Genomic DNA, 24,447 nt, shown 5'->3' on the forward strand with positions numbered 1-24,447 from the left:
GGCCCGTCCCAGTGGCTTTAGGCCCCGGGGAAAGGAGGTGGGGGAGAGGGCCGACTGGAAGCGAGCGGACTGGCCAGAAGCAAGGTTCCCCCAAGTCCGACACCCCAGCCCCGCCCCGCCATTCCGCACGTCTGAGTGGCCCGGGCCCGGCAGGGCGTGGGTGGCGTGGGCGGGGCTGGTTCTACATTCCAGCCGGGCGAGGGGACCTTTCCGTCACGGGGGGGGGGGGGGCGGGGACGGGTGCACCACATAGGGGGATTTAGGTAGCTAAGATTCTCTTCTCCATCCCATTAAGCCTCAAGCACAGTGGAGGGTGATAGGAACGCGCCGAGTGCCCCCTTTCAATCCCCTGTTGTCCAACTGGAGGGCACGGCTAGACGGGCTCACTCCCAGATCCCCTCCGATATGTGTGGGCACCCCCTCCCCCACTCCCCTCTGGTTATTTTGGAGCCTGGGTTGCCAGCCGCTGGCCCGGGTTTCCACGTGCCTCCTCCCTCCTCCTGCCCACGCTCCCCGTGACGCACATCCTTCGCCCACGCAGCCTGTGCTCCAGGCGCCCCCCTCCCTCCCACCCAGACCCCCGTGGGGCAGCGCTGAGCCCCTGGGTCCGGAGAGAGACGCAGGCCCGGGAAGAGGGCGGAGTAGGGCGTGAAGCAGGGGGGCGGTAACCAACTAGGCGCCGAGCGCCTGGGTCCCGGCCCAGGAAAGATGACGAGGGAGGGGCCGATTCTGGGGCTTCCACTCCTCGGTTCTAGGGCGGGTATTCGGCCAGAGAGGGAAGAGGGGAGAAAAATCCCGCGGACTGTTTCTGCCCACTCCCCTAGGGGAGTCAGAAGGGATTTTTCTGAGTGCGAACCTGTGTGTGTGAGTGAAACTCCCTAGTGTTTGTATCCCTGTTTCTCAGGGTTGAGGTTCAGATGAGAGGATGTATACGAAAACTCTGTAAATTGGAAAATTCTAAGCAAATTGAAGACGCTATTGCCAGTTTGTGCCTCTGTACCCTGAGATTATGTATTTATATGTCTTTAAATCTACTTGTGTATCTGTGTCTCCGTCTTGCTTTAGGTTTGTATGTGAGCTCCTATGTGTGGATTTAAAAATACATACATTTAAAAAATCATTGACTTGTCAAGCCCCGCCAGAGGCCGAGAGCGCCCCCGCAGCTGCTGAGATGTCTGTTCTTCGCTTCCCTCCCACTCCTACCACCCCCAAGTCCCCTCCTACTCCCTTCCGTTGAGAACAAGGAATTTCCAGCTTTTAGCAAATGGAGAGAGACTGAGACGAAGACACGGAGACCATGAGAAACTGTAGAAAAACACAAAGATAAGAGACAGGTTGGGGGCGGGGTGGGGGGATGACAGTAGGGGTGGGACGAATACAAAAATCTTAATTTCCTCTCCTTTTCTTCATGGTTCCCATTCCCTCCAGTATAGGTTAGGACCACTTTCTTAGGAGACTCACCTGCTGTCCGCCCACCTCAGTGAGGTCAGGGGCACGCAGAGCAGAGCAACGGATCCGTTTCATCAAAGGTTTATTGCCTACACTGGTCTCTTCCAGGAAGGGAAACAGTATCCTGAGTCCCAGTTTTCCAAGAACAGGGGAAAAGATTGTGAAGAAAGTGGGTGGAAGAGGAGTGAGGAAACTGCTAACCAGAAGGATTGTGATTCCTAGGCACGGGTAGCTTTTCATCTAGCAGATTGCACTGCTCACCCCCCCCCCCCGCACCCCCCCCAGGTTTTCACCAGGCCTAATCCAGCTCACTCAGCAAGCTCTGGCTCCAATATCACCTTCCTGGACCCTCTCCTGCCTGCACGCTGTGCTGCCTGCACCCCTCTAGGCAGAATTAATTGCTCCCATCCTTCAGTTGCCTCACGGTTCTTTGTACACATTTCAATAACGCATAGTTGCTTGTTTCGCCCTCAGCCCAGGACCTCTCCAGGGTAGGTCTGGTGTCTCGTGGGCCCTCTGAAATTAATGAGTTGATGATGCTATTTCCAGGCCTGAGCAACTTTGAAAAGGGCAATTGACAGATTTTACTCAAAAGGGGCTGAACCTGGGCAAAACTGTGTAAGTGGAGGTATTTTTCCATGCCTCCTTCCTTCTTCAAGTTTCCAGTCTCACAGGTCTGGCTCCTTGCCCTTCTAAAATGTCCACTCTTCTGATAAATTAATTCATACTCAGGTACTAAAGGTAGACGGCTGAAATCCTTGCTAGAAACAGAAATATATGAATATAAAGTAATGATCCTTTTTTCCTCTTTTAGTAACATGTAAGAATTATAATCTAAGGAACATTGTCATTCAATTTAGTCATTTTACAAGGGGTGATGCTTCACCCCTCAAAGACTGATAATCCTAACTTCTGCCTTTAAGGAACTCATAGACTAGTAGGGGAGATAGACATATAAACAAATAATTACAACGTAGGACAATAATAAGGGTACAAACACTGACCGAAGTATAGGGGACAAGTGATGTCTTCTGTACGGGGTTGTGAGGGACTGTAATGTTGCAGCCTAGGATTTTGGAGTATGGATAGGAGATTTCCAGGAGGAAGGGACAGTCAAGTCAGCAGAATATAAACTTACATGGAGGTATGAAACAGAACGATATCTTTGAGAAACTAGAAATTGTTCATTATTGCTGGATGGGGGGTGGCAGTAGTTAAAAACGAGCCCAGGGAAGTGGACAAGGCCATTGAATTAAGGATATTATAGACTAGTGCTTCTCAAACTATAAGAAAGGACCAATTAAAAAAAATTTCCAGTCTATAGTCTATACTTCTATAAAATACACTAAAAGTGAATTATCGAACAATGAAATAAAATCCCTATTTTTATTAGATTCAATAAATATTTTTGTCAAATTGCTGTAAAAGTTTCTAAATGTTTACACTTAAATTTCTGAAATTGTTTCATTGCAGATTGGTAATAAACTTTGAATAGCGCTGTTGTAGTTGTTTCTTTACATCTATGTTTTAGATCATACTAAAGACCTTGGACTTCATCACAGGAGATTTTTGGGGAACCATAAAGGCTTTATAACCTGGGAGTGACATGGCCAGGTCTGCATTTACTATAGTGTGGAGGAAGGGGTTTATGGCTGCAAAAAACAGCAGGGAGGCCAGCTTGAAGGAAACTAAAGTGGCCCAAGTGAGATATGGCAAGGTGCTAGACTAAATGTCTGGCATGGGATGGAGAGGAGAGGATAGATTCAAAAGGTAGTCAGAAAGTAAAATCAATAGGACGTGATGATTGGCTGAGGGGTTGGGGGAAGAGAAGAGCTTAGGGTGACTCCTGGACTTCTAGCTTGAGTGACTGAGTACATGGAGTGTCTTCATTAAATATTCACCATCTGTAATCCTTTTCCTAAATTAAAACGAATGAAAACCAAAAGTTTTTCATAACTCATTTGACAACAAAACCTAATCTGACCTGAACTTATTTTGTGGCAGACCTCCTAAACTTTCATTATTTATAGTTTCATTTATCCCACTTTTGTTTATCCCAATGTGAATATTCATATATCTCATTGCAGAAATATTAATTTGTTTGATTACGGTTGCTGTCCCAGACCCCACTGGGACTGTTGCCTTATGTATTGTATATGTATATGCACCGTATATGTTTCTAAAATCCAAAAAAATTCTGAAACATTTATATCCAGATTTCCCACCCTATTTACTCATCAGTCTTGGCCTGAGTTCTTTGGCTATTTGCATAAATCAGAGCCACCTGCAGATAATGAATATTCATTGCAGTGTGTGCTATAGACTCTGAAGATGATTCTCAAAGTGTTTTGAGCAGTGTCCTCGTTATTAAAACAAGGCTAAAAGCTTCTTGAGTGACTATCTCGAAGTGACAGAACTCATTTGGATGGTAAAGTTTAATGGGACAGCCAGTCTTATTATCTATACCTCGTTTACATATTTTAACAGCCAGTGATCTTCTGGAATTAGTTTCCAAACCTGGAATTAGTTCTCCTGTTCTCTGGCCTTTATTCACAACCAAAGAGCGAGCTCTGAATGGTGAGAATTTGGGGCCTGGTAGAAAATGTGTGTGTGTATGTGTATATACTGATAAATAAATGAAAAGCAATGGGATATATTGGAGTATATGAGGAAGCCATTTGGTTTAAAACTAATTCAGCCTGATCTTGTTTTTCCAAAAGGGCCTGACATGTCTTGTTGAATATACATTGTATATCTGTTTTAAACATTTACTATGCCCCAAAGACAAGAATGATGCCCCTAAAGATAGGGATGTAGCTTCCCCCCATATCACCATTTCTTTAAGAATAAGCATCTCTTCCTGGGAACTAAGGATTAATTACCGACCTGCTGTGCTCACCTTGTGACCACTGACCTGCTGACCACTGACCTGCTGTGCCAGCTAAGCATCTCCTGACAGAAGTAAAAGAGATATTCCTGCCAAATGTGATGTATGCTTTGTTCCAAGACAGTATATAACCACTCTGTACACCCCACTTCTTTGGTGCCCTTTCTTCCTTGGGGAAGGAAGGCCCTGGGCTATAGTCTTCAAACTTGGCTCATAATAAACTTCACCCCAATTTTGATTTATAGGTTGATTATGGATTATTTGTGTTGACAATACACATACACAAATCATTTTTTAAAAGTTTTAGATTTACAGAAAAATTGAGAAGATAATACAAAGAGTTCCCATATACCCCACATCCAGTTTCCATTATTATTATCTTAACATTAGTATGGTGCCTTTGCCACCATTAATGACCCAGTATTAATACATTATTATTAACTAAAAGTCTATAGTTTATTCAAATTTCCTTAGTTTTTACCTAATTTTTTTTTCTGTTCCAGGACCCCATCCACCATAGCATATTACATTTGGTTTTCATGTCTCCTTAGGCTCCTCTTGGCTGTGACAGTTTCTCAGACTTTCCTTGTTTTTGATGACCTTGATAGTTTGGAGGAGTACTGGTCAGGTATTTTGTAGGATGCGCCTCTACTGGAATTTAATGTTTTTCTCATGGGAAAGGAGGAAAATCACAGAGGTAAAATGCGGTTTTCATCACATGGTATCAAGGGGACACAGTATTCACGTGATTTATTACTGTTGATACTCACCTTTCTAGGTCAGCCAAGGGAACGTGTGAGAGAGACATTAGATGACCATTGCAGCAGGAGCAGCCTACACTTTTCTTTCTGAGGATGAAATTTGTTCTTTTGCCCATGGCTCAGCTTTATTTTGACTTCTTAAAAATTCCTTGTTGTGAAAGCTTGAACCTTCCGCAGCAGTTACCTCCTTCCCTGAATTTCCTCTCAACTCACTAGGCTCCATCATCCCTAATGCTCCTACCCACCACTATCAGATCCTCTAAAAAAAAATGTGATGCTTCAATTTCTCCTAACATTTCCTGAACACCTGTTATGTGGCAGGCACTCTGCTAGGCCCTCACTGTATCAAATCATTTAATGGGAAGCTGCCTGATGCATAGAAAGAACTCAGGCTTTGGGGTGAGTAAGACTTCGGGTGGAACCGCAGCCCAGCCCAACTAACCACGCAATCCTGGGCAGGTTTCTTTGCCTGTTTTAGCTTTGGCTGCTTCTTAAACGGAGATATTTGTCTCACAAGATGTTGTGAGGAATAAAAACTTTTAATCTTCACATTCATTTCGCTTCCAAAAAAATCCCTATGACTACGTTTTTAAATACTAACGTTTATTCCTATAAAACACTGACAACGCAATTTGTGTGTGTGAGATTTCCGTTTTAAATCATTTAGGGCCTTGGAGGACACAGTCGTCTTAAAAAAATTGTCCCGTCAGGACCCTATTTATAACGAGGTCTCAATTATAAGTTTCCCTTAACAAAAAGATGGTGATAAAAAGGAAAGAGAGAAAACAAGGAACTTGAGACAAGTTCGACGGAACTATCAAGTTTGCTCACGGAGCCCTCGTCCATTCTAATTTTCTATTGGTTAAGCTTACCATCAATCGCACCAGTTGTAAATAAGCTGGAGACGGAAGCATGTTGTTAAGGGTGGGATCTTCCTGTCGCCATTGCTAAGATGAGAGCCCACCTTCTAATAGGCTGAAAGCTGCTTCTCCCGCCCTCTCACAGCAGTTGCTAAGAGGCGGGATTTAGGGTCCGTACAGGACTGAGAGCTCGAAGCGCCGCCCATCCGATTGGTTGTTAGGGGGCGGGTCTTGTAGCGGATAGGCTGCCGGCCCCGCCTGTTCCGGGTTAGTTGCTGGGGAGAGGCACGTGAGGCGGCGGCGGCGTGAGGCGGCCATGGCGGGAGGAATGAAAGTGGCGGTCTCGGCGGCAGTTGGTGCCGGGCCATGGGGCTGGGGGGCCGGGGGCGCTGGGGCAGCGCGGCTGCTCCTCGTGCTCTCCGGCTGCTTGGTCTGCGGCTCAGGTACCGCCCGGGCAGCAGCAGCCAAGGGGGCGGGTGCGATGGGGTTATATTTAGGAAAGTGGGGAATGTCCCCAGGGCGCGGACCGTTATTCTGCCCAGCGGCGCAGGCGTGGTGCGGGGGAAGAAGCTTTGTGGTCGGCGAGTGGGTGTCGGCACTGAGGGATCTGGGCCCGTGGGCAGCTACCCAGAGTGGGGAGGGAGAAGGGAGATGGGCAGGGAGGCCTGGACTGGGCGAGAAGCGGTCTTGGGGGCTGCGGAAGGAGAGGGAGGACCGTTCGGCCAGGCGGAGCTGCCTCTGGAAAGGGAGCATCCCATTCATTCATCAATTTAGCAACACCTTTTGAGCGTGTGCTCTGTCAGGACCCGGCACGGGTGCCTGAACAGATCATTACAGTTCACTGAAATGCAGTGACCTCTATCTAATATATCTTCTGCTCCTGTAAAACCCTCGCCCCTACCGGCTCTGTAGAACGGACCCGGGGCAGGTAAATTCCCGTTTCCGAAAAAGATAGAAACGCCATTCAGCCATCGACTAGGTTTCTTTTGGAAATTTATTCATTCCTCAAGCAAACTTTCTTGATACCTGCTTCTGGATGCTTGGCTTTGGACTGGGATGAAACTGTTTTCCTTTTCCGCTCTAATCCGGAAAACCTAGAGTGTGTTTGTAAAAAACCTCCTTCTACCCCCTTGTCCTTAAAATGCACAACAGAAAAATAAGTGAGGTTTCCGAGCTTCCACTGGAGGGAGTTGAAACTCACGAGGTTAAGATAACCATCTCTGTGAACACATATCATGCTCTCTCCCCTGTCCCTGGTTTGCTGACTGTCTCGTGGTATCACTTATGATTATCCTCAGCTGCAGCTTTAAGGTTGTTTCAGGATCCACAGATCTAGTTCCAAAGTGCAGCGTCCTTCTGAAACGGTTTTTTTAGGGAGAGGTGGGTAGGTCTCCAGGAAGATTCTTTTCCAGGAAGAGGCAGGGCCTAGAGTAACATTTGAAGGGCTGCTTATGATCTGAATGAACCTGGGCCAGGTGGTTCACCTCTAAAGTGGGATTGTGGGGATGAAAGAGAAAATATACGCAAAAATGCTCCTACATAGCGCTCACTCAGTTGTCTCTCTTCAAGTTTCTTTAATGAAGAGAGGAACAGGGACTTCTTGGCTTCGAGAAGGGTGAACTCCGGATGGTATTTGTTCTGTGTGGCCTGATAGATCGTATGGGTGACAGCTACATGTAATGGGGAAGAACTCTCTAAGTCAGAGCTGCTTAAAGATAGAATGGAATACTTAGAAAGGTAGGGAGTTCTTTCTCACTGGAAGTTTTTGAAAAATTTGGTTATAGAAATAATATGAGTTTATTTTGGACTACTTGGCAAGTACAATTAAGTATAAAGAAGTAGAAAAAGCCCTCACTGTTTATTCTTCTCAGAGGCCATCTATTTTAGCACACTTTCTTCTGGTCTTTCTCCACATTTTTTTTTTTAAGCAATAATTGTTTCTTTTTTTAAATTTTTTATTGGGGTAACTGGTTTATAACATTATATAAATTTCAGGTGTACATCATTATATTTCAGCTTCTGTGTAGAGTACCTCATGTTCACCACCAAAAGTCTAGTTGCCGTCTGTCATCATCCAAATGTGCCCTTTGACCCCTTTCACACTCCTCCTCCCCCTTCCCGTCTGGTAACCACCAATCTATTTTCTGTGTCTGTGTGTTTGTTGTTGTTTTTCCACATGTTTTCTATGTTGTTCCCCATGTTTTTAATTAAATTTTTTTGAGTTGATAATACATTTGTATGCCTGTCAGCAGTCCTGGTCTCTTCCCTGGATATCACCAGTTGTTACAAGAGGTGGTTTTCTTATTTGATTTTGTAGCATAAGCATTTTCCTTTCCTGTGTCATTTAAAATTCTTCATAAATGTTATTTTTCCTTGTATTCTGTACTGTTATATGGGCAGACTATTTAATATTTCTTTTTTTTTTTTTAAAGAAACTTTATTTATTTTTTTGTGAGGAAGCTCAGCCCTGAGCTAACATCCGTGCTAATCCTCCTCTTTTTGCTGAGGAAGACCGGCTCTGAGCTAACATCTGTTGCCAATCCTCCTCCGTTTTTTTCCCCAAAGCCCCAGTAGATAGTTGTATGTCATAGTTGCACATCCTTCTAGTTGCTGTATGTGGGATGCGGCCTCAGAATGGCCGGACAAGCGGTGCCTCGGTGTGCGCCCGGGTGGTGTGTGCCTGGGATCCAAACCCGGGCCACCAGCAGTGGAGCTCGAGCACCTAACCGCTAAGCCACGGGGCCGGCCCTAATATTTCTGAATTAAACATTTGGTTGGATATTTGGTGTTTCTAGTTTTTCATTCGTGTAGATAACACTTTGTGAACATCTTTCTGTATAAATTTTTGTTGTATTTGGATTATTTTTTTAGGATAGATTATCAGAAATAGATTTATTAGATCAAAAGCTAAACTATAGGGGCCAGCCCAGTGGCGCAAGCGGTTAAGTGCGCGCGCTCCGCTGCGGCGGCCCGGGGTTCGGCGGTTTGGATCCCAGGCGCGCACCATCGCACCGCTTGTCAAGCCATGCTGTGGCGGCATCCCATATAAAGTGGAGGAAGATGGGCATGGATGTTAGCCCAGGACCAGTCTTCCTCAGCAAAAAGAGGAGGATTGGCAGATGTTAGCTCAGGGCCGATCTTGTCACACACACACAAAAAAAGCTAAAATATATTTAAGACCCTTGAAACACCTTGCTGAAATACTTTCTTGAAAAGGTGTGCCAGTTTACACCACTATCAGCAATATTAGCTTGTGGCCCATACCCTTGCCAGCACTGGATATTCCAGACTGTAACACCTTTGCTAATTTGATAGATTGAAAGTGGTATCTTAATTTACTTTGCATTTCTTGCATTATTTGTGAGGGAGCATCTTTCAACTGTTCTTGGTCTATTTATTGTGATATTTTGTGTACTTTAAAAATGAATTTTTGCTTTTTTATATATTTAGGATATATATATTTAATTATTTGTTTATTGCAGAACTTGTCCTTAGTTTGCCCCCTTTTATCTTTTTAAATAGAAGATTTATATTTTTTATGTGGTTACTTGATTTTATTCTTTAGATTTATTTCCATTTCTTTTACGCTTAAAGGGCCCTCCAAAATTGCATTATTTTTTTTGTGTGTGTGGTACGATTTAATTTTTTTATTTTACTTTGTAATCTATAATTAATGTTAGCATTTGAAGTGAGGTGAGGTGAAGTGGATTACCTCTAGAAATGAAAAGAAGCTGTTTAAGAATTAAAAGAGGTGGTTTTTTTTAAGACTTTTTAGGGTCCATTCCAGTCCTCACATACTATGAATCATTTTCATTACCTTTTACCTGTAGACGTTAAATGATCAGTGTTGCTGATTGAAAAGTAAGTGAAAAGTAAGTTTGTAATGATTATAAGTAAATGTGAAGTTGTTAACCTTTGAATAGCTGCTTTATGGGTCAATATAATTAGCAAGTTGTGATTCACTAAATTCCAAGAAGGGATTTTCTGAGAAGAACTAGGTCTTTGGGTTCAGAAGGTATTTTCTTTTTTTTTTAATTTTTTTTTTTTTTAAAGTTTATTTATTTATCTATCCCCCCAAAGCCCCAGTAGATAGTTGTACGTCATAGTTGCACACCCTTCTAGTTGCTGTATGTGGGACTCGGCCTCAGCATGGCTGGAGAAGTGGTGCATCGGTGCGCGCCTGGGATACGAACCCAGGCCGCCAGCATCAGAGCGCGTGCACTTAACCGCTAAGCTAAGCTAAGCCACGGGCCGGCCCGAGAAGGTATTTTCTTGAATGTGTTATGCATTCTGCTTTTTAACCGGCTGGCTAACTCACTTTGGGGAGGGAAAGAGAGGTGGCACATGCCCTTTTGCTGCTGGAAGCACAAGGTTCTAACGTGAGTGTTTTCACAACTTGTATATGTTTAAAGTCATTTGATTTGGTCTGTGTTTCTAGCAATTTCAGCTATAGCCGAAGTGGTGATTGTTTCCACAGATTATCCTTTTGGGCTGAATTGGTATATTTTCCTTCTTGGTGAATTTCCAAAGATGTGGCTGGCCAAGGTGCTGATTTCCGTAGGAGGTTGCCGTTAAAGAAGTTTATTTACTTATTCATTTAAAATTCTTTCCCTTGACTGGTGTGGAACTTGGGAAAAGGAAGCACTAGATTTTAAAAGGTGCTGCTTTTTATAAAACAGTTTTATTTCTTTAGGAAAATGGCATTGGAGAGTTTTAAAGTTTGAAAACAATGATGCATTTTCTTGGCATTAAGTTTTTCAGGGCTGGCCCCGTGGCTTAGCGCTTAAGTGCGCGCGCTCCGCTACTGGCGGCCCGGGTTTGGATCCTGGGCGCGCACCGATGCACCGCTTCTCTGGCCATGCTGAGGCCGGTCCCACATACAGCAATTAGAAGGATGTGTAACTATGACATACAACTATCTACTGGGGCTTTGGGGAAAAAAAAGGGAGGAGGATTGGCAATAGATGTTAGCTCAGACCCGGTCTTCCTCAGCAAAAAGAGGAGGATTAGCATGGATGTTAGCTCAGGGCTGATCTTCCTCACACTCAAAAAAAATAAAAAAATAAAAGTTTTTCAAATGGCCTGTGCTATTGACACATAATTTGCATCTTATTACCCTCTTGAAGATAATAAATGGGCTTAATACTGTTATATTACTTGGTGCTGTGGGAAAGAAGGGGTTAATAAGTGAATTTTTTTTTTTTTTTTGACAGGTGTACGTTTTTACTTGGGTCTTTGTAAATTGACTGGATATTGTATTAAGGAAGTGATAGGTTTTTGTTCAACATCTTTTTTTTTTAATACTTCCCAATGTTTTTGCAGACCTCAATGAATTTTTATATATAGTAGTTTTAAGCTTCATATAACCTTACTCTCTTACACTCTCCAGAGGAAAATAAACTTTTTTTTTTTGTGAGGAAGATTTGCTCTGAGCTAACATCTGTTGCCAATCCTACTCCTTTTTTTTTTTTTCGCCTGAGGAAGATTAGCCCTGAGCTAGCATCAGTGCCATTCTTCCTCCACGTTATATGTGGGTTGCCGCCACAGCATGGCTTGATGACTGGTGTAGGTCTGTGCCAGGGATCCGAACCTGTGAACCCAGGTGGCCGAAGCGGACTGTGCTGGACTTAACTACTACGCCACAGGCCTGGCCTGGAAAATAAACTCTTGATACATATTTGTGAGTGGGTATTTTTTCAGTATGTTTGGGGGATTACTAGTGAGACAGATGTCAACAGGATTTTGTAAAGGTTTCATTTTATGAAAGATAGGCTTGAAGGAAATACAAATTACTATTGGATTTCTAGTGAGAAATTGATAAATGGGGTTCAGGACATGATACTCCAAAATATGGCCCCTTGGCATATTGAATATTTTAAGCTGAGGGAATTTGAGAAGACAGCAGAAGCAGGTGGGTCACTCTGACCTCCCCACATCGCCCTTCTTCCCTGAAACAGGCCATAAAACCCTCATGTGAGAGGTGCCCTCCCTACACCTGGAGGACAGGAGCATCCTTATCTCCAAAGACAGAGGGACGCCCAGAAGAATCCTAACAAACAGGCCTGGGTCAGTTTCCCCTAGTTCACTACAATTATTTCATCCTCCTTACCCTATCATATTCCTCCATGACTGTCCACTCTTCATCAAACCTAGCATAAAAGTACATGGATCTGTTTCTTTGGGTCTTCATTTCCTTATGAAGGCTTTTGTGTCACGTAAAACACATTAAATAAATTTGTATGCTTTTCTCCTGTTAATCTATCTTTGCCAGTTTAATTTTCAGACCCAGCCAGTGACCCTAAGAGGGTCAAGGAAAACTTTTCCCTTCCCTACAATATCAAGACTGAATTTTTAAAAATTGAGATATAAGGGGCCGACCCAGTGGCGTAGCGGTTAAGTTCATGTGTTCTGCTTCAGTGGCCCGGGGTTTGCCAGTTTGGATCCTGGGCGCGGATCTACTCACTTTTCCACAGGCCATGCTGAGGTGGCGTCCCACATAGAAGAGCTACAACTCTACAACTATGATACACAACTATGTACTGGGGCTTTGGGGAGAAAAAAGAAAAAAAAAAAAAGACGAAGATTGGCAACAGATGTTAGCGCAGGGCCAATCTTCCTCAAAAACAAAAAAAATATTGCGATACCATAAATTCACATACCATAAAATTCACCCTTTTTAGGTTTTTAGTATATTCACAAGGTACAACCATCACCACTGACTAATTCCAGAATATTTTCATTACTCCAAAATGAAACCGCATATGCCTTAGCGGTCACTCTCCATTCCTCTCTCCTCCCAGCCCCTGGCAACCACTGATCTACTTTCTGTCTCTGGATTTACCTATTCTGGATATTTCATGTAAATGGGATCATGTGATACATGGCCTTTTCTGTCTGGCTTCTTTCATTCGCATGTTTTCAAGGTTCATCCATGTCGTAGTATGTATCACTACTTCTTTTTATGGCTGAATAATGTTCCGTTGCATGGCTGTACCACATTTTGTTTATCCGGTCATTAGTTGGTGGACATTTGGATTGTTTACACTTTTTGGTTATTATGGATATTGCTGCTATCAACATTTGTTACAAACTTTTGTGTGGACATAATGTTTTCAGTTCTCTTTGGAATATACATAGGAGTGGAATTGCTGGGTCACGTAACAACTCTGTGTTTAACTTTTTGAGGAACTGCCAAACTGTTTTCCAAAGAGGCTGCATCACTTTACATTCTCATGAGCAATGTAGGAGGGTTCCAATTTCTCCACATCATCGACAACACTTGTTATTGTCCTCTTGATTACAGCCATCCTAATAAGTGTGAAGAGATATTTCATTGTGGCTTTGGTTTGCATTTCCCTAATGATTAATGATATTGAGTGTCTTTTTATGTGCTTATTGGCCATTTGTATATCTTCTTTGGAGAAATGTCTATTTAAATCCTTTGCCCATTAAAAAAATTTGGTTATTTCTCTTTTTATTGTTGAGTTGTAGTAGTTCTTTATGTATTCTGGATACTAGACCCTCATCAGGTATATGATTTGCAAATATTTTCTCCCATTTTATGGGTTGTCTTTTCACTTTCTTGGTAATGTCCTTTGAAACAAAAGTTTTCAATTTTTATGGAGTTCAATTTATCTGTTTTTTCTTTGGTTGCTTATGCTTTAGTGTCATATCTAAGAAACCATTGCCTAATCCAAGGTCATGAAGATTTACACCTGTGTTTTCTTCTAAGCGTTTTATAGTTTTTGCTCTTACATTTAGGTTTAGTACTGGATTTAACTTCAAAATTAGTCTTACTTCACCCTAAAACCATTTTGGACTGGTAGGCATCATTGCCTTTTTGTGTGTGTACCTTTGGCTTTCTAAGGTTTGGTTGAAGTTTTTGTGTGTTTGGTTTTGTTTATTTAAATCTACTCACCTTTGTACTAAGAACCAAAGTGATAACTAAATTTCCACTTAGAGTAGCACTTAATAAGTTGGTAAGTACAATATGGAACTCAAGGAAGAAATTATTTAAATATTTGTGGTAAAGAAGATGGCTTGTGCAAACTTGGGTGGGAAGATACAAGAGTGGTCATTTTTTTCTACCTTTTTTTTTTTTTTGAGGAAGATTAGCTCTGAGCTAATATCTGTTGCCAATCCTCCTCTTTTTTGCTGAGGAAGATTGGCCCTGGCCTAAGATCCGTGCCCGTCTTCCTCTCCTTTATATGGGACGCTGCCACAGCATAGCTTGATAAGTGGTGCGTAGGTCCACTCCTGGGATTTGAACCTGCAAACCCCAGGCTGCTGAAACGGAGCACGAGAACTTAACCGCTATGCCACTGGCCAGCCACACAAGAGTGGTTGTTTTTAAATCTTGAATTAGCTGAGATTGAATACAAACTCCTGAGAAGAGAATGCTCTGTTTTGGTAAAATCAAAGAGACTGCATATATCATTGACTTCTCTTAAAACTTGAAATGAAATAAAACAGCTGGCAAAAAGTAACTTTGCAGTCTTTTTGTATCTGCTTAAAGTACTGTATATACAAAAACATTGCCAGTTCTGTTCATCCTCCTCAGAAAAGGGGTAGAGAAAATCAACACATGGGTTCCTTTAGCTATGCCTTTATAAGAGAAACAGGACCTGGATGTGACATTCCCTTAAGCTGTTTACTAGCTGTGTGATTTTGGGCAAATTACTTAATCTTTCTTAAACATCAGTTTCCTCATTTGTGAAATAGGGATTATGAGAGTGCCTACCTCATAGCGTTGTTGGGAAGGTTAGATGAGGCAGACCATCTGTCTTAATAAACACTTAATAGTAGCTTTTGTTATTACTTCTTCTGGGTTATATTGACTATTTATAATATTTAGATAATTAAATTTGACAGAAATAAGACTGCCTTATTTCTTCCCTCTTCTCAGTTTTCTTGTTTCTATCGCTGACATTTTATTCCCAACTTTAAGTGATCAGTTTAATTCCTTTTATGAAATGAGTTATAGTTATTAGCTTGTTCTGTTATGTTATACTTAATTCTCATTTCCTTTCTTTGCCTAAAGCCGGAATTGATGTAAACGTGGTCATGCTTCAGGAATCCCCAGCTGATTTTATGACTACCAGTCGACAATTCTGTTATAAAAATGTGCTTATCCCAAAGTGGCATGATGTATGGACACGGGTACAGGTAATAATTGGAGACCCCTGGCAGGGGCAGCTTCTGTGAATATCTGTCTGTCTGTGATTAGTGAGTACCTTGAAACATTTTTCCTCCTCACACAATTTAAAAAAAAAAGTATTATTAACAGTGTTGTAAGGGTTGAGATTATCCTGAATTGTGTTTTTATCAATAAGCATTTATGCCTACTTTGTGTTCATGTCTCTCTGTTCCCTTAAGTAGCTTACAGTACTTGACCCTGAGGTAAACTTCCTCCTTTTCCCACAGAAACTGCTTCCTTCCCTAACCATTTCTCCTTTTACACACACACACACACACACACACACCCTCTTTTTCTTTAAAGGCCATATTCCTTCTTTGGGCTGGAAACTGTCAGGATGTGAACTCTTTTGCCTTGCTGCTCCTATTCTATTTTAATTCTACACAAGGTGTTTCATAAACCCCCTGAGCTGAAGTTTCCCCTTGATAGAATGACTTTGGTCTCATTTATTTCATCAAACTGTTGAGCCACCTGGCAAGCAAGAGTGTTTGGCTGTAATAATGATTGAACAAAATGAGTCCTTTTGGAAATGTTGCTGCTGCTATATAAGCATAGTTACTGATAAGGGCATTTGTTGTTCACGTCAAAAACATAAGGGTGGGCTTGTGGTGTTTTTTTTTTTTTAATTCTCTTTTTTTTTGTTGTCTGATATAAAAATCATATTCCATCTGGGGCACATTATAACCAGCGTTTACCCGTAATCAGTGATTTGTGACAAAGGGTTGAAACATTTTCACGGCTGTTTATGTGCCTGGCAGTTTTCTTAATATTCTAGACCCTTGCTTTGTATGCTCTCTCATAAATAGCTGTATTGATAACTCTTTCAGCTTGTAAGTCTTTTCTGCCCCTATGTTCTGGCCTAATAGTGGATTCAGATCATGTTAACAACAAGACATTCTAACAGCCGTCTCTCTGTACCATGTGCAGTGTTATTTGCTCAATTATGTTGTAGCTGCTGCATCTCTATATTTCTCATAAGCCTTGTGGAAAAGGTGCCATTACTGATTTAGCTATTTATCATAAAGTTTTTAAAAAAAATTGTATTGGTGAAAATTTTAAATTCCTACCTTCTTCTTTCTCCTCTTGATTTTACTTGTGTTACAGATCCGGGTAAATAGTTCCAAACTGGTACGAGTCACCCAGGTGGAGAATGAGGAGAAACTGAAGGAGCTAGAGCAGTTTAGTATCTGGAACTTTTTTTCTTCCTTTTTAAAAGAGAAATTGAATGACACCTATGTTAACGTGGGTTTATACAGCACAAAAACCTGCCTCAAAGTTGAGATTATAGAGGACGACACCAAGTACAGTGTCATTCTGACCCGGAGTAAGTCTTACCTCTGTTTTTCCGATGGATCCTATGGTGAGAAGGGCTTGAACTTTGAAGGGTATAATTAGTGAGGCAGAGAAGTCAGCTCAGGACAGCTCCATTTTGGTTCTGATTATAACCTGAGTACACCACAGCTCCAAACAGTTCAGGGAGACTCCACCCCACATAAAACCCTTTAGGCCTAGAATCGAGACTTCACCTCAGGTCATTCTGAGTACCTCCTTTCCTAGAATCGTGCAGACTTGCATTTCTAATACTTCCAATGGCCCTGAGCTGATATACCTAATATTCTTCAGAGTATTGCTCTGTCTGCCTTCTGGGCACTTCTAGACAAAGATAAGATGTTCTGAAATGTACAGGCCTACATTTGAAGACTTGAATGAACTTAAACAATAAAAACTGAAGGAAGAACTGAATATTGATACTTCACGAATATGAAGAGTATTTGTGGCTCCATAAATAAATATGAAGAGCACTCCTTTTCATGTCTTATTCAGTGGAACTGAAGTTTTACCTTCTCTGAATGTGTCTGAGAAAGTTTCACAGAGGAGGTGGATCATTATGCTGTTGAATTCTCTAAAACTTTTGGTCTCTCCTTGGTTACTACCCAGGGTCCTGGGATGTGAGTAGTAAAAACGTCCCTGGGTTTTGCAACGAAATAGGTTGTGCCCGTCCAATTGTCGTAGGGAACCACAGTTCTTTGGCTGTGTAGGATTGGCCAGTTTTTTTGTGTTCCTTTTACGTTTACTGATCCCTCTTGCTCCTGTTCTGTTTGTGGGGGCTCAGAGCTCGTGAACGTGAAAGCTGTGGGAGTATCTGGTGTGCCACTAGGGGCCTCTGCTCTGGCCCCCTGGTCCTGAGTGAGATGTGTTTGAGTGTAGGCTTTTCCAATGCAGTACTTGTAAGAAGGGAAGTAGGTGGTGGTGTTGGGCAAGAGAAGCAGCCAATTAGAGAACAACAGAGGGCCCCTACCCAAAGTTCTAGGCAAATCTGAATCCAAGCCTGTGAAAGACTTAAGGCTTGAAAGCCAGAATGGTAGAGACCCCTTGTGGGCGATCGCATGAAGTGCTGATGGCAGTATGCCTGGCTGCGTCCAAAAAGCAAAGCTTAGTTTCTTTTAGCCGTGGTGTAGGTAGCCAAATAAAAATAAGGTCTTCTAGAATGTACAGGGTAGACAGAGACCTAATTGTACTTTCTTTTTGGAAGAATGCCCAGGCTGTGTGTAGAATGTACAATGCTGTGTAGGTGGGCTCTTTGCATTTGTTTTATTAGCTGACCAATAATGCCAACATTGCCTTTTATTCTAAAATGCCTTAAGCTGTTTGGTTCTCCTATTAAGCAGAAGTCTTTATTTATTTCAGGATTTGACCCCAAACTCTTCCTCGTTTTCCTCCTTGGACTTATGCTATTTTTCTGTGGGGACTTGCTGAGCAGGTAGGTTCCAAGGCTAGAGTGTGGAACGACGAGGCTCAGGCCTCCCCTGCCTGACTTTCATCATAAAGACTTTAAGTGCTGCCCTTCCCTTTTCCAGGACCTTTATGGCTAGGCCATTGCCTGCTTGGATAATTTTTTTAAATACTTTAATATGTGTTACGCGTTTTGTTTTTTTCTTGTATTGAGGAAGATTTTCAATAATGAAATTCCCCTGTTAGGTTGACCCATCACATGATGGGATTTAGCCAATATATCACCATCCTTTCCACCCTTAGAAATAGTGTGTTAAGCCCTCATTTTTACAGGGCCATGCGTTGATGAGTTCGTGCTTTTCATAGGTAAAGAAATAAACATCAGCCACTTAATCATCTCCTGCCTTTAGGAACCTACTAGCCAAGCCAGGTGAAACTGACACGTACAAATATAAAGAAAACATATAGATCACTAAACAAACATTCAACAAAGGTAGAATCGACATTAACTTCGTACACAAGTAAAATGAGTATTTGTGGAGCAGTGAATGAAAGATTAACAATTGGGGCCTGCCCCGTGGTGTAGTGGTTAAGTGCGCGCGTTCCGCTGCGGCGGCCCGGGTTCGGATCCCGGGCGCGCACCGATGCACTGCTTGTCAGGCCATGCTGTGGCGGCATCCCACATAAAGTGGAGGAAGATGGGCACAGATGTTAGCCCAGGGCCAGTCTTCCTCAGCAAAAAAAAGGAGGAGGATTGGCATGGATGTTAGCTCAGGGCTGACTTTCCTCACACACACAAAAAAAGATTAACAATTAGAGTTTGAAGTTGGGCTGGAGTGAGGTTGGGGGAAGTTGTTCCTTATTTGGGGATCCTGAGTGAAGCGCATGGTGAGGGAGGAATATCTGGTAGAAAGAGCCTGGAATGGGAGTAGGAGCCTCTCTGTTCTAGGCCCTATGTTTAGTTTTCCTTCTTGGTAATCAGTTCAGTTCTGGTTTCCAGTCTCCACTTGGTCAGTATGCTTGCCCCTTCCTTCTCCCCAGAGAAGCTGTGCAGTTCTCAGAAGAAGGATTCTTATTAAAAATTGGGTTGGGAGAGATGCTGGGGATGGGAGTGGAGACTAAGCAGAGGTTTATTATTGGGATATATTTGCAGGGACCTCATTGATACTAATCCTCATAATCTGGCAGCAACTACATCGTGCCAGTCTCTTCAGTTTTCTGACCTCAAGTTTTGGGCAAATACCTGTTCTAATCTTGTACATTTTTTCTATCTTTTGGCTGGGATAGTTGTCCTTGTTTGAACAATGCCATGTATGAAGAATGCACACATAGTGATGAAATAAATTTTCTCTCCGCAGAAGCCAAATCTTCTACTATTCCACTGGGATGAGTGTGGGAATTGTGGCCTCTCTACTAATCATCATTTTCATACTGTCCAAGTTTATGCCCAAGGTAAGTAGCAGAATTTTCATATGCAGTTAGGATGAGCTTGGATAGTTGAAGGACTGTTTTCTTGGAAAATCTTAGTGCACTGAAAATTTGCATTGATGGCTGATAAGTCAGTGTCCTACACTTTCCTTGATTCAGAAAGGTAATTTCCATGATGAAACTTGGAGCCTGATTACGTACAAACTTTCCCTTTTTATTTAAAATCCTATGCTCAATGGGGGATTAAAGTCTCCTTCCTATTTGCTAATTACATGGCTAGGCTTTTAAGTTAGTTAACATCTCATTTTCCCAGTGTTCTTTGTAGACTGTACCATTTTAAATATAAAGGACATCTTTTTAAGAGATATGTTTTTTTTGTGCACTTTTAGTAGGTTGAAATTTTTTTTTTTTAAATTGTACTTCCATTTTGCTTCTTTTATTTATGGAAGGCCTGTTGTAACTTTTTGCTTTCACTTCTACTCTGTCTTAGAAAAGTCCCATTTATGTCATCCTGGTGGGAGGCTGGTCCTTTTCTCTGTACCTCATTCAACTAGTTTTTAAAAATTTACAAGAGATCTGGAGGTGTTACTGGCAGTATCTTTTAAGTAAGTATTGTCGGTTTTGCTTTCCTTTTTGTATGTTTATGGGCTGTTTTAGTTAATTTGATCATGAAAAGATGTTGCCTGCTTACAGGAATTTAATAGTCCATGCCATTTTATTAACACTTAAGGATCACAGTGCTTCACTTATTTCTAACCCCTCTACAGTTGCCACCTTCTCTTAAAATAAAATTATGCTGCTAGGGAGAAGACTTTAATTTGTTAGTGTTTATAAGTATACCTTTCTTTACGCATCTTTCTGAAAAACTGTAAATTGACTTTATTAATATAATCATATTTTAAATACACTAGAGGACTTTAGAAGTAAAGGATTCTTAAGTGAATTTTATCTATAAAGCGAGACTCCTTTGGTTGTACAGATAGTTACCCATAATCTACCCTTTGAGAGGTGATTAATCTGGATTTTCATATATTAGGTTTTTCTTTTGTGTGTGTGTGAGTAAGATTGGCTCTGAGCTAACATCTGTTGCCAATCTTCCTCTTTCTGCTAAGGAAGATTGGCTCTGAGCTAACATCTGTGCCCATCTTCCTCTATTTTATATATGGGACACCGCCACACACGGCTTGATGAGTGGTGCATTGGTCTGCACCTGGGATTTGAACCTACGAACCCCAGGCCGCTGAAGCGGAGCCTGCAAACTTAACCACTACGCCACCGGGCTGGCCCCTTCATATATTAGATTTTTTAAACAGATTATTCTAGAGTTGTTCAACATGTAGCTTTAATCCTCCATTTGAACCAGATAAATTTGGGACAGCAGAAAGGGTAGAAACTGAAAAAAGTGAATAATTGAGTAAAGGTCTTGTCTATTTTCCTGGTTCAATAGGTGCTATATAGTGAATTTACTGCTACTACCCACACAAATTATTTTTACCAGTTTTAGATGCAAAAGAATGTCTTCTGATAACTCTTCTCATAGGCTATGTCCTCACAGTTGGATTCATGAGTTTTGCAGTCTGTTACAAGTATGGGCCCTTGGAGAACGAGCGAAGTATCAACCTGCTGACCTGGACCTTGCAGCTGATGGGCCTATGTTTCATGTATTCCAGTATCCAGATACCACACATTGCCCTTGCCATTGTCATCATTGCACTGTGTACTAAGAATCTGGAGTACCCTATTCAGTGGCTGTACATCACCTACAGGTGACTGAAAGGCATTGTCACTTTGTATTGTAATGTGCATTCTGGGAAGCAGTTGCAGCAAAAGGATACAGAGGTGTTGACCTGGGAGCCTCTCTGTTTAATGACAATTTGTTGTATTATGCTTCTACTTTTGTTCCTTCTGAGTCTTTTTTTTTTTTTAAACTCTCTGTAGGCATTTTTATAGTTTTATTCTAGTCACTTTATGTAAAATAAAAGCGTCCAGCAAAGTATCATGTGTTCCTGTTACCACTAGGTGGTGCAAAGTATATCACTTTTATACCACATGCCTTCAGGTCACCTGGTTTCAGATTATTTCACATTGGCTCTCAGATTGCTGTGGGAGTCCTCAGCTTATCTTAAGATGTAATTCATAGCGTGTTATCACCTTGCATAGTGAATGTGGAGTGGTCATAGGTTCTGAGGTTATCAGTGGTTGTTCTATTACAGATAGTCAAGGTGATGCCTTCAGTTTGGGGAACCTAGTTAATGGACCACAATCTTATACCATCATTTTCTTGTCATTTTTCCATTTATTGGAAAATAAATATTTTGTCTGTCATTTATTGGAAAATAAGGGAATTTATTTACATTAGTGAATAATATTGACTACTCTGACTTGTCACTCATAGTGTGATGTGTCAAGAGTACGTTATAACTAAAGATATCTGTGGAAGATAGGTGGGTGTGATGACTCTTAATGTTCACGCTCTCTGCTGTAAGCTTTGCCCAGTGAAGGGAGCTGGAGCTAAGGATGGACACAGATTACTGATTAATGATTCATGATGTTATTTTGGTGAGCACAGAAAGATGTGTAAGGCAACAGAAAAGACTGTCCCACCTCGTCTCCTGACAGAAGAAGAGTACCGGCTACAAGGCGAGGTGGAGACCCGAAAGGCTTTAGAGGAACTTCGAGAATACTGTAACAGTCCAGACTGCTCTCCTTGGAAGACTGTTTCTCGAATCCAGTCTCCAAAGAGGTAAACTCTTGGCCAGATATGCCAAGCATCTATCAGGGTAATTGTGACCTTGAGTTTTAACAGAGATCATACTTCTAGATAATCATTTTGTATTTGTGGCTTTGTTTTCCTGTTCATCTAGGAGTAGTCAAGAGAAAGGTACGTATATCATCGTATGTTAAACAGTAGCCTGTTTTCTGGTTCTTCAAGGAACTATCTGTTCTAGCTTTGATTGTAGCATTGAGATGAGAAGACTCCGGGACCATATTAAGTTTCCCCTCTGATAGTTTTGCATTGCTCTCTGAGTGTTTTGGTTTTTTTTTTTGTGGGAAGGTGGTTGGGTTTTTTTTGTTTTTTGTTTTCTTTTTGTTGGAGCAACTGTACCAATGAATATGTGAAGCTTCAATTTGGAATCCTCATGGCATACAGCTTATAGGGCAATAAGCACGAATAAATATGTAATGCCCCATAACTTCTCTTATCAGGATTACAGATGATTAAAGGAACCTTAGCACTTCCATAACTAAAAAGGATAGGCTAGTGCTTATTAAACAGGATGGGGTTGCAGGGGATGTTGGCCTATGATCCCAGCTTTCCTTTTCTCCTTATTTCTTGCTTTAGTCTACTTACCCACCAGTAAGGACAGGGATGTTTGCTAGACTCAATAGAATTTGAGCTGTGAGCATATCAAGGGTTTTAATTTGTTCTTATTTTGAAAGAAAGCCAGAAAAGACAGAAGCCAGGTTACTAATGAGTATTATCTTCTCTTTTCCAGATTTGCTGACTTTATGGAAGGCTCTTCCCACCTCACACCAAATGAGGTTTCTGTCCATGAGCAGGAGTATGGATTAGGGAGCATTATCGCCCAGGATGACATCTCTGAAGAAACGTCCTCTGAGGAGGAAGACTCAGAGTCCCAGTCCCTGGCTATCATACAGAACAGTTTCCTGACCTAGGTGGTGGCAGCTGTTTTTATGAGGACTGGCTTGGTACCTCCATGGTCCCTGTTGCATGTGTCATGCAGTTGCTTCTCAGCTCTTTGAAACAGGGTGAGATAGTGCAGAAATTCTCCCGCTGAAATCAGAGGCCTGAGTAGGCCTCCCTTGGGAAATGGTCTTGGTGGTCTCTGTGGGATCCCTGAGGAAGGAGAGTGGATAACGTAGTGAATGCTTCCGATTGCTTCCCATTGGTTAGGCTATCGGTCCACCTTTATGTTTCCGAAGAAACTGGATGGCCACAGCTAGCGTGGTATTCTAGCTCCTCTTTGAAAGTCGATTCAGTCGAGGCACTTCTGCCACTGTGGCTGGCAATCAGAAGTGAGAACTGTTATCTGTACAGTATTGCGTTCAGACTACAGGCTGTATCATCTGGGGAGAAATCTACAAATCTGAGCCGCCTCCACTTCTGCTCTTATGTCAGTGACTTTAGAATAATCCTTGTTTTAACTGTTTTGAGAGGTAAATAGATTTTTATTTGTCTATCTTGTTTTTTAAATGAATATATTTTTTTAAATGTAACAAATTCAAGTTCCAGAATCAGCAGGCGCTGCAGAGTCACAAGCCTCTTAGATGCCTACATATTATTAATATGGATTCTCCATTAAAGCCCCAGGAGCTGTGATGTCGAGCTTTGAATTCGTTCTCACACATATGATATTCTGAGTCCTGCTTACTTTTAGGAACATGCCTGCAGGCCCTTCTGTAGGAGAGGTCTGTTGGGCTTTTTATTATACGTAACTTTCAATTCCATCTTAAAAATACATCAGCGTTCTTCCCTTCCCATTCCTCGTTGCCCCTCCCTGCCCTTTCAGGAAGGGTCTGTTCCTTCACCTGGGAAGTATGTACAATTCAGTTTTCTTTCTTTTTTTTTTTTATAATTTTATTTATTTATTTTTTCCCCCCAAAGCCCCAGTAGACAGTTGTATGTCGCATAGCTGCACATCCTTCCAGTTGCTGTATGTGGGACGCGGCCTCAGCATGGCCGGAGAAGCGGTGCATCGGTGCCCGCCCGGGACCTGAACCCGGGCCGCCAGCAGCGGAGCGCGTGCACCTAACTGCTAAGCCACGGGGCCGGCCCCAGTTTGTTTTATTTCTTATATTCTCTTCCCCTTGGTTTATAGAATTATTCCTGCTAGTTAGGAAAAGTGATGTTATTTAGGGAATATAAATGCTTTTTACAGGTTCTCAATTTTTTCTGTCTGTGGGTCACATATCTTTGAGTGGCTGTGGAATGAAGAAACTGTCTCCTTTTCCTTTCTCTTCCTTTGTCTACCTGTTCTACTTGTCTCTTCCTCTCAGCCTTTCCTCACCACCCGTACCCCTCCCCAACGAAATCTGGTTAATTTGTAAGCCCTGGAACTATCCATGAAGTGTCTTGGTACAGCATACAAGTTGTAGCTAAATAGCTTCCAC

The 24,447-nt window shown here is 42.0% G+C and overlaps 1 protein-coding gene across 4 annotated transcripts; it reads left to right on the plus strand.

The window, feature by feature from the left end:
* Positions 1–6,253: 6,253 nt before the first annotated feature.
* NEMP1 (nuclear envelope integral membrane protein 1) lies at positions 6,254–23,918 on the plus strand. Of its 4 annotated transcripts, XM_058557869.1 has the most exons (10): positions 6,317–6,400; positions 11,915–12,023; positions 14,998–15,122; positions 16,258–16,477; positions 17,842–17,914; positions 19,245–19,338; positions 19,805–19,919; positions 20,855–21,080; positions 21,884–22,057; positions 22,812–23,918. In XM_058557869.1, exons 3-10 carry the CDS (start codon positions 15,021–15,023, stop codon positions 22,990–22,992), a joined length of 1,185 nt encoding a protein of 394 aa, XP_058413852.1. In that variant the 5' UTR covers positions 6,317–6,400; positions 11,915–12,023; positions 14,998–15,020; the 3' UTR covers positions 22,993–23,918. The 4 variants fall into 4 exon arrangements, with proteins under 4 accessions (XP_058413851.1, XP_058413854.1, XP_058413852.1 ...); XM_058557868.1 differs by lacking the exon at positions 11,915–12,023 and having other exon boundaries at positions 6,254–6,400; XM_058557870.1 differs by lacking the exon at positions 6,317–6,400 and having other exon boundaries at positions 11,412–12,023.
* Positions 23,919–24,447: the final 529 nt, after the last annotated feature.

The sequence above is a fragment of the Diceros bicornis genome, chromosome 17, assembly GCF_020826845.1.
Source record: "Diceros bicornis minor isolate mBicDic1 chromosome 17, mDicBic1.mat.cur, whole genome shotgun sequence".
NCBI lineage: Eukaryota > Metazoa > Chordata > Mammalia > Perissodactyla > Rhinocerotidae > Diceros > Diceros bicornis.

Bases quoted from the DNA above. Each gene is read 5' to 3' on its own strand.
- NEMP1 (XM_058557868.1), top strand. From the start codon at position 6,274: ATGGCGGGAGGAATGAAAGTGGCGGTCTCGGCGGCAGTTGGTGCCGGG. The intron at 6,401-14,997 runs GTACCGCCCGGG...CTTTGCCTAAAG, and splicing joins CTGCTTGGTCTGCGGCTCAG to CCGGAATTGATGTAAACGTG. The intron at 16,478-17,841 runs GTAAGTCTTACC...TATTTATTTCAG, and splicing joins CAGTGTCATTCTGACCCGGA to GATTTGACCCCAAACTCTTC.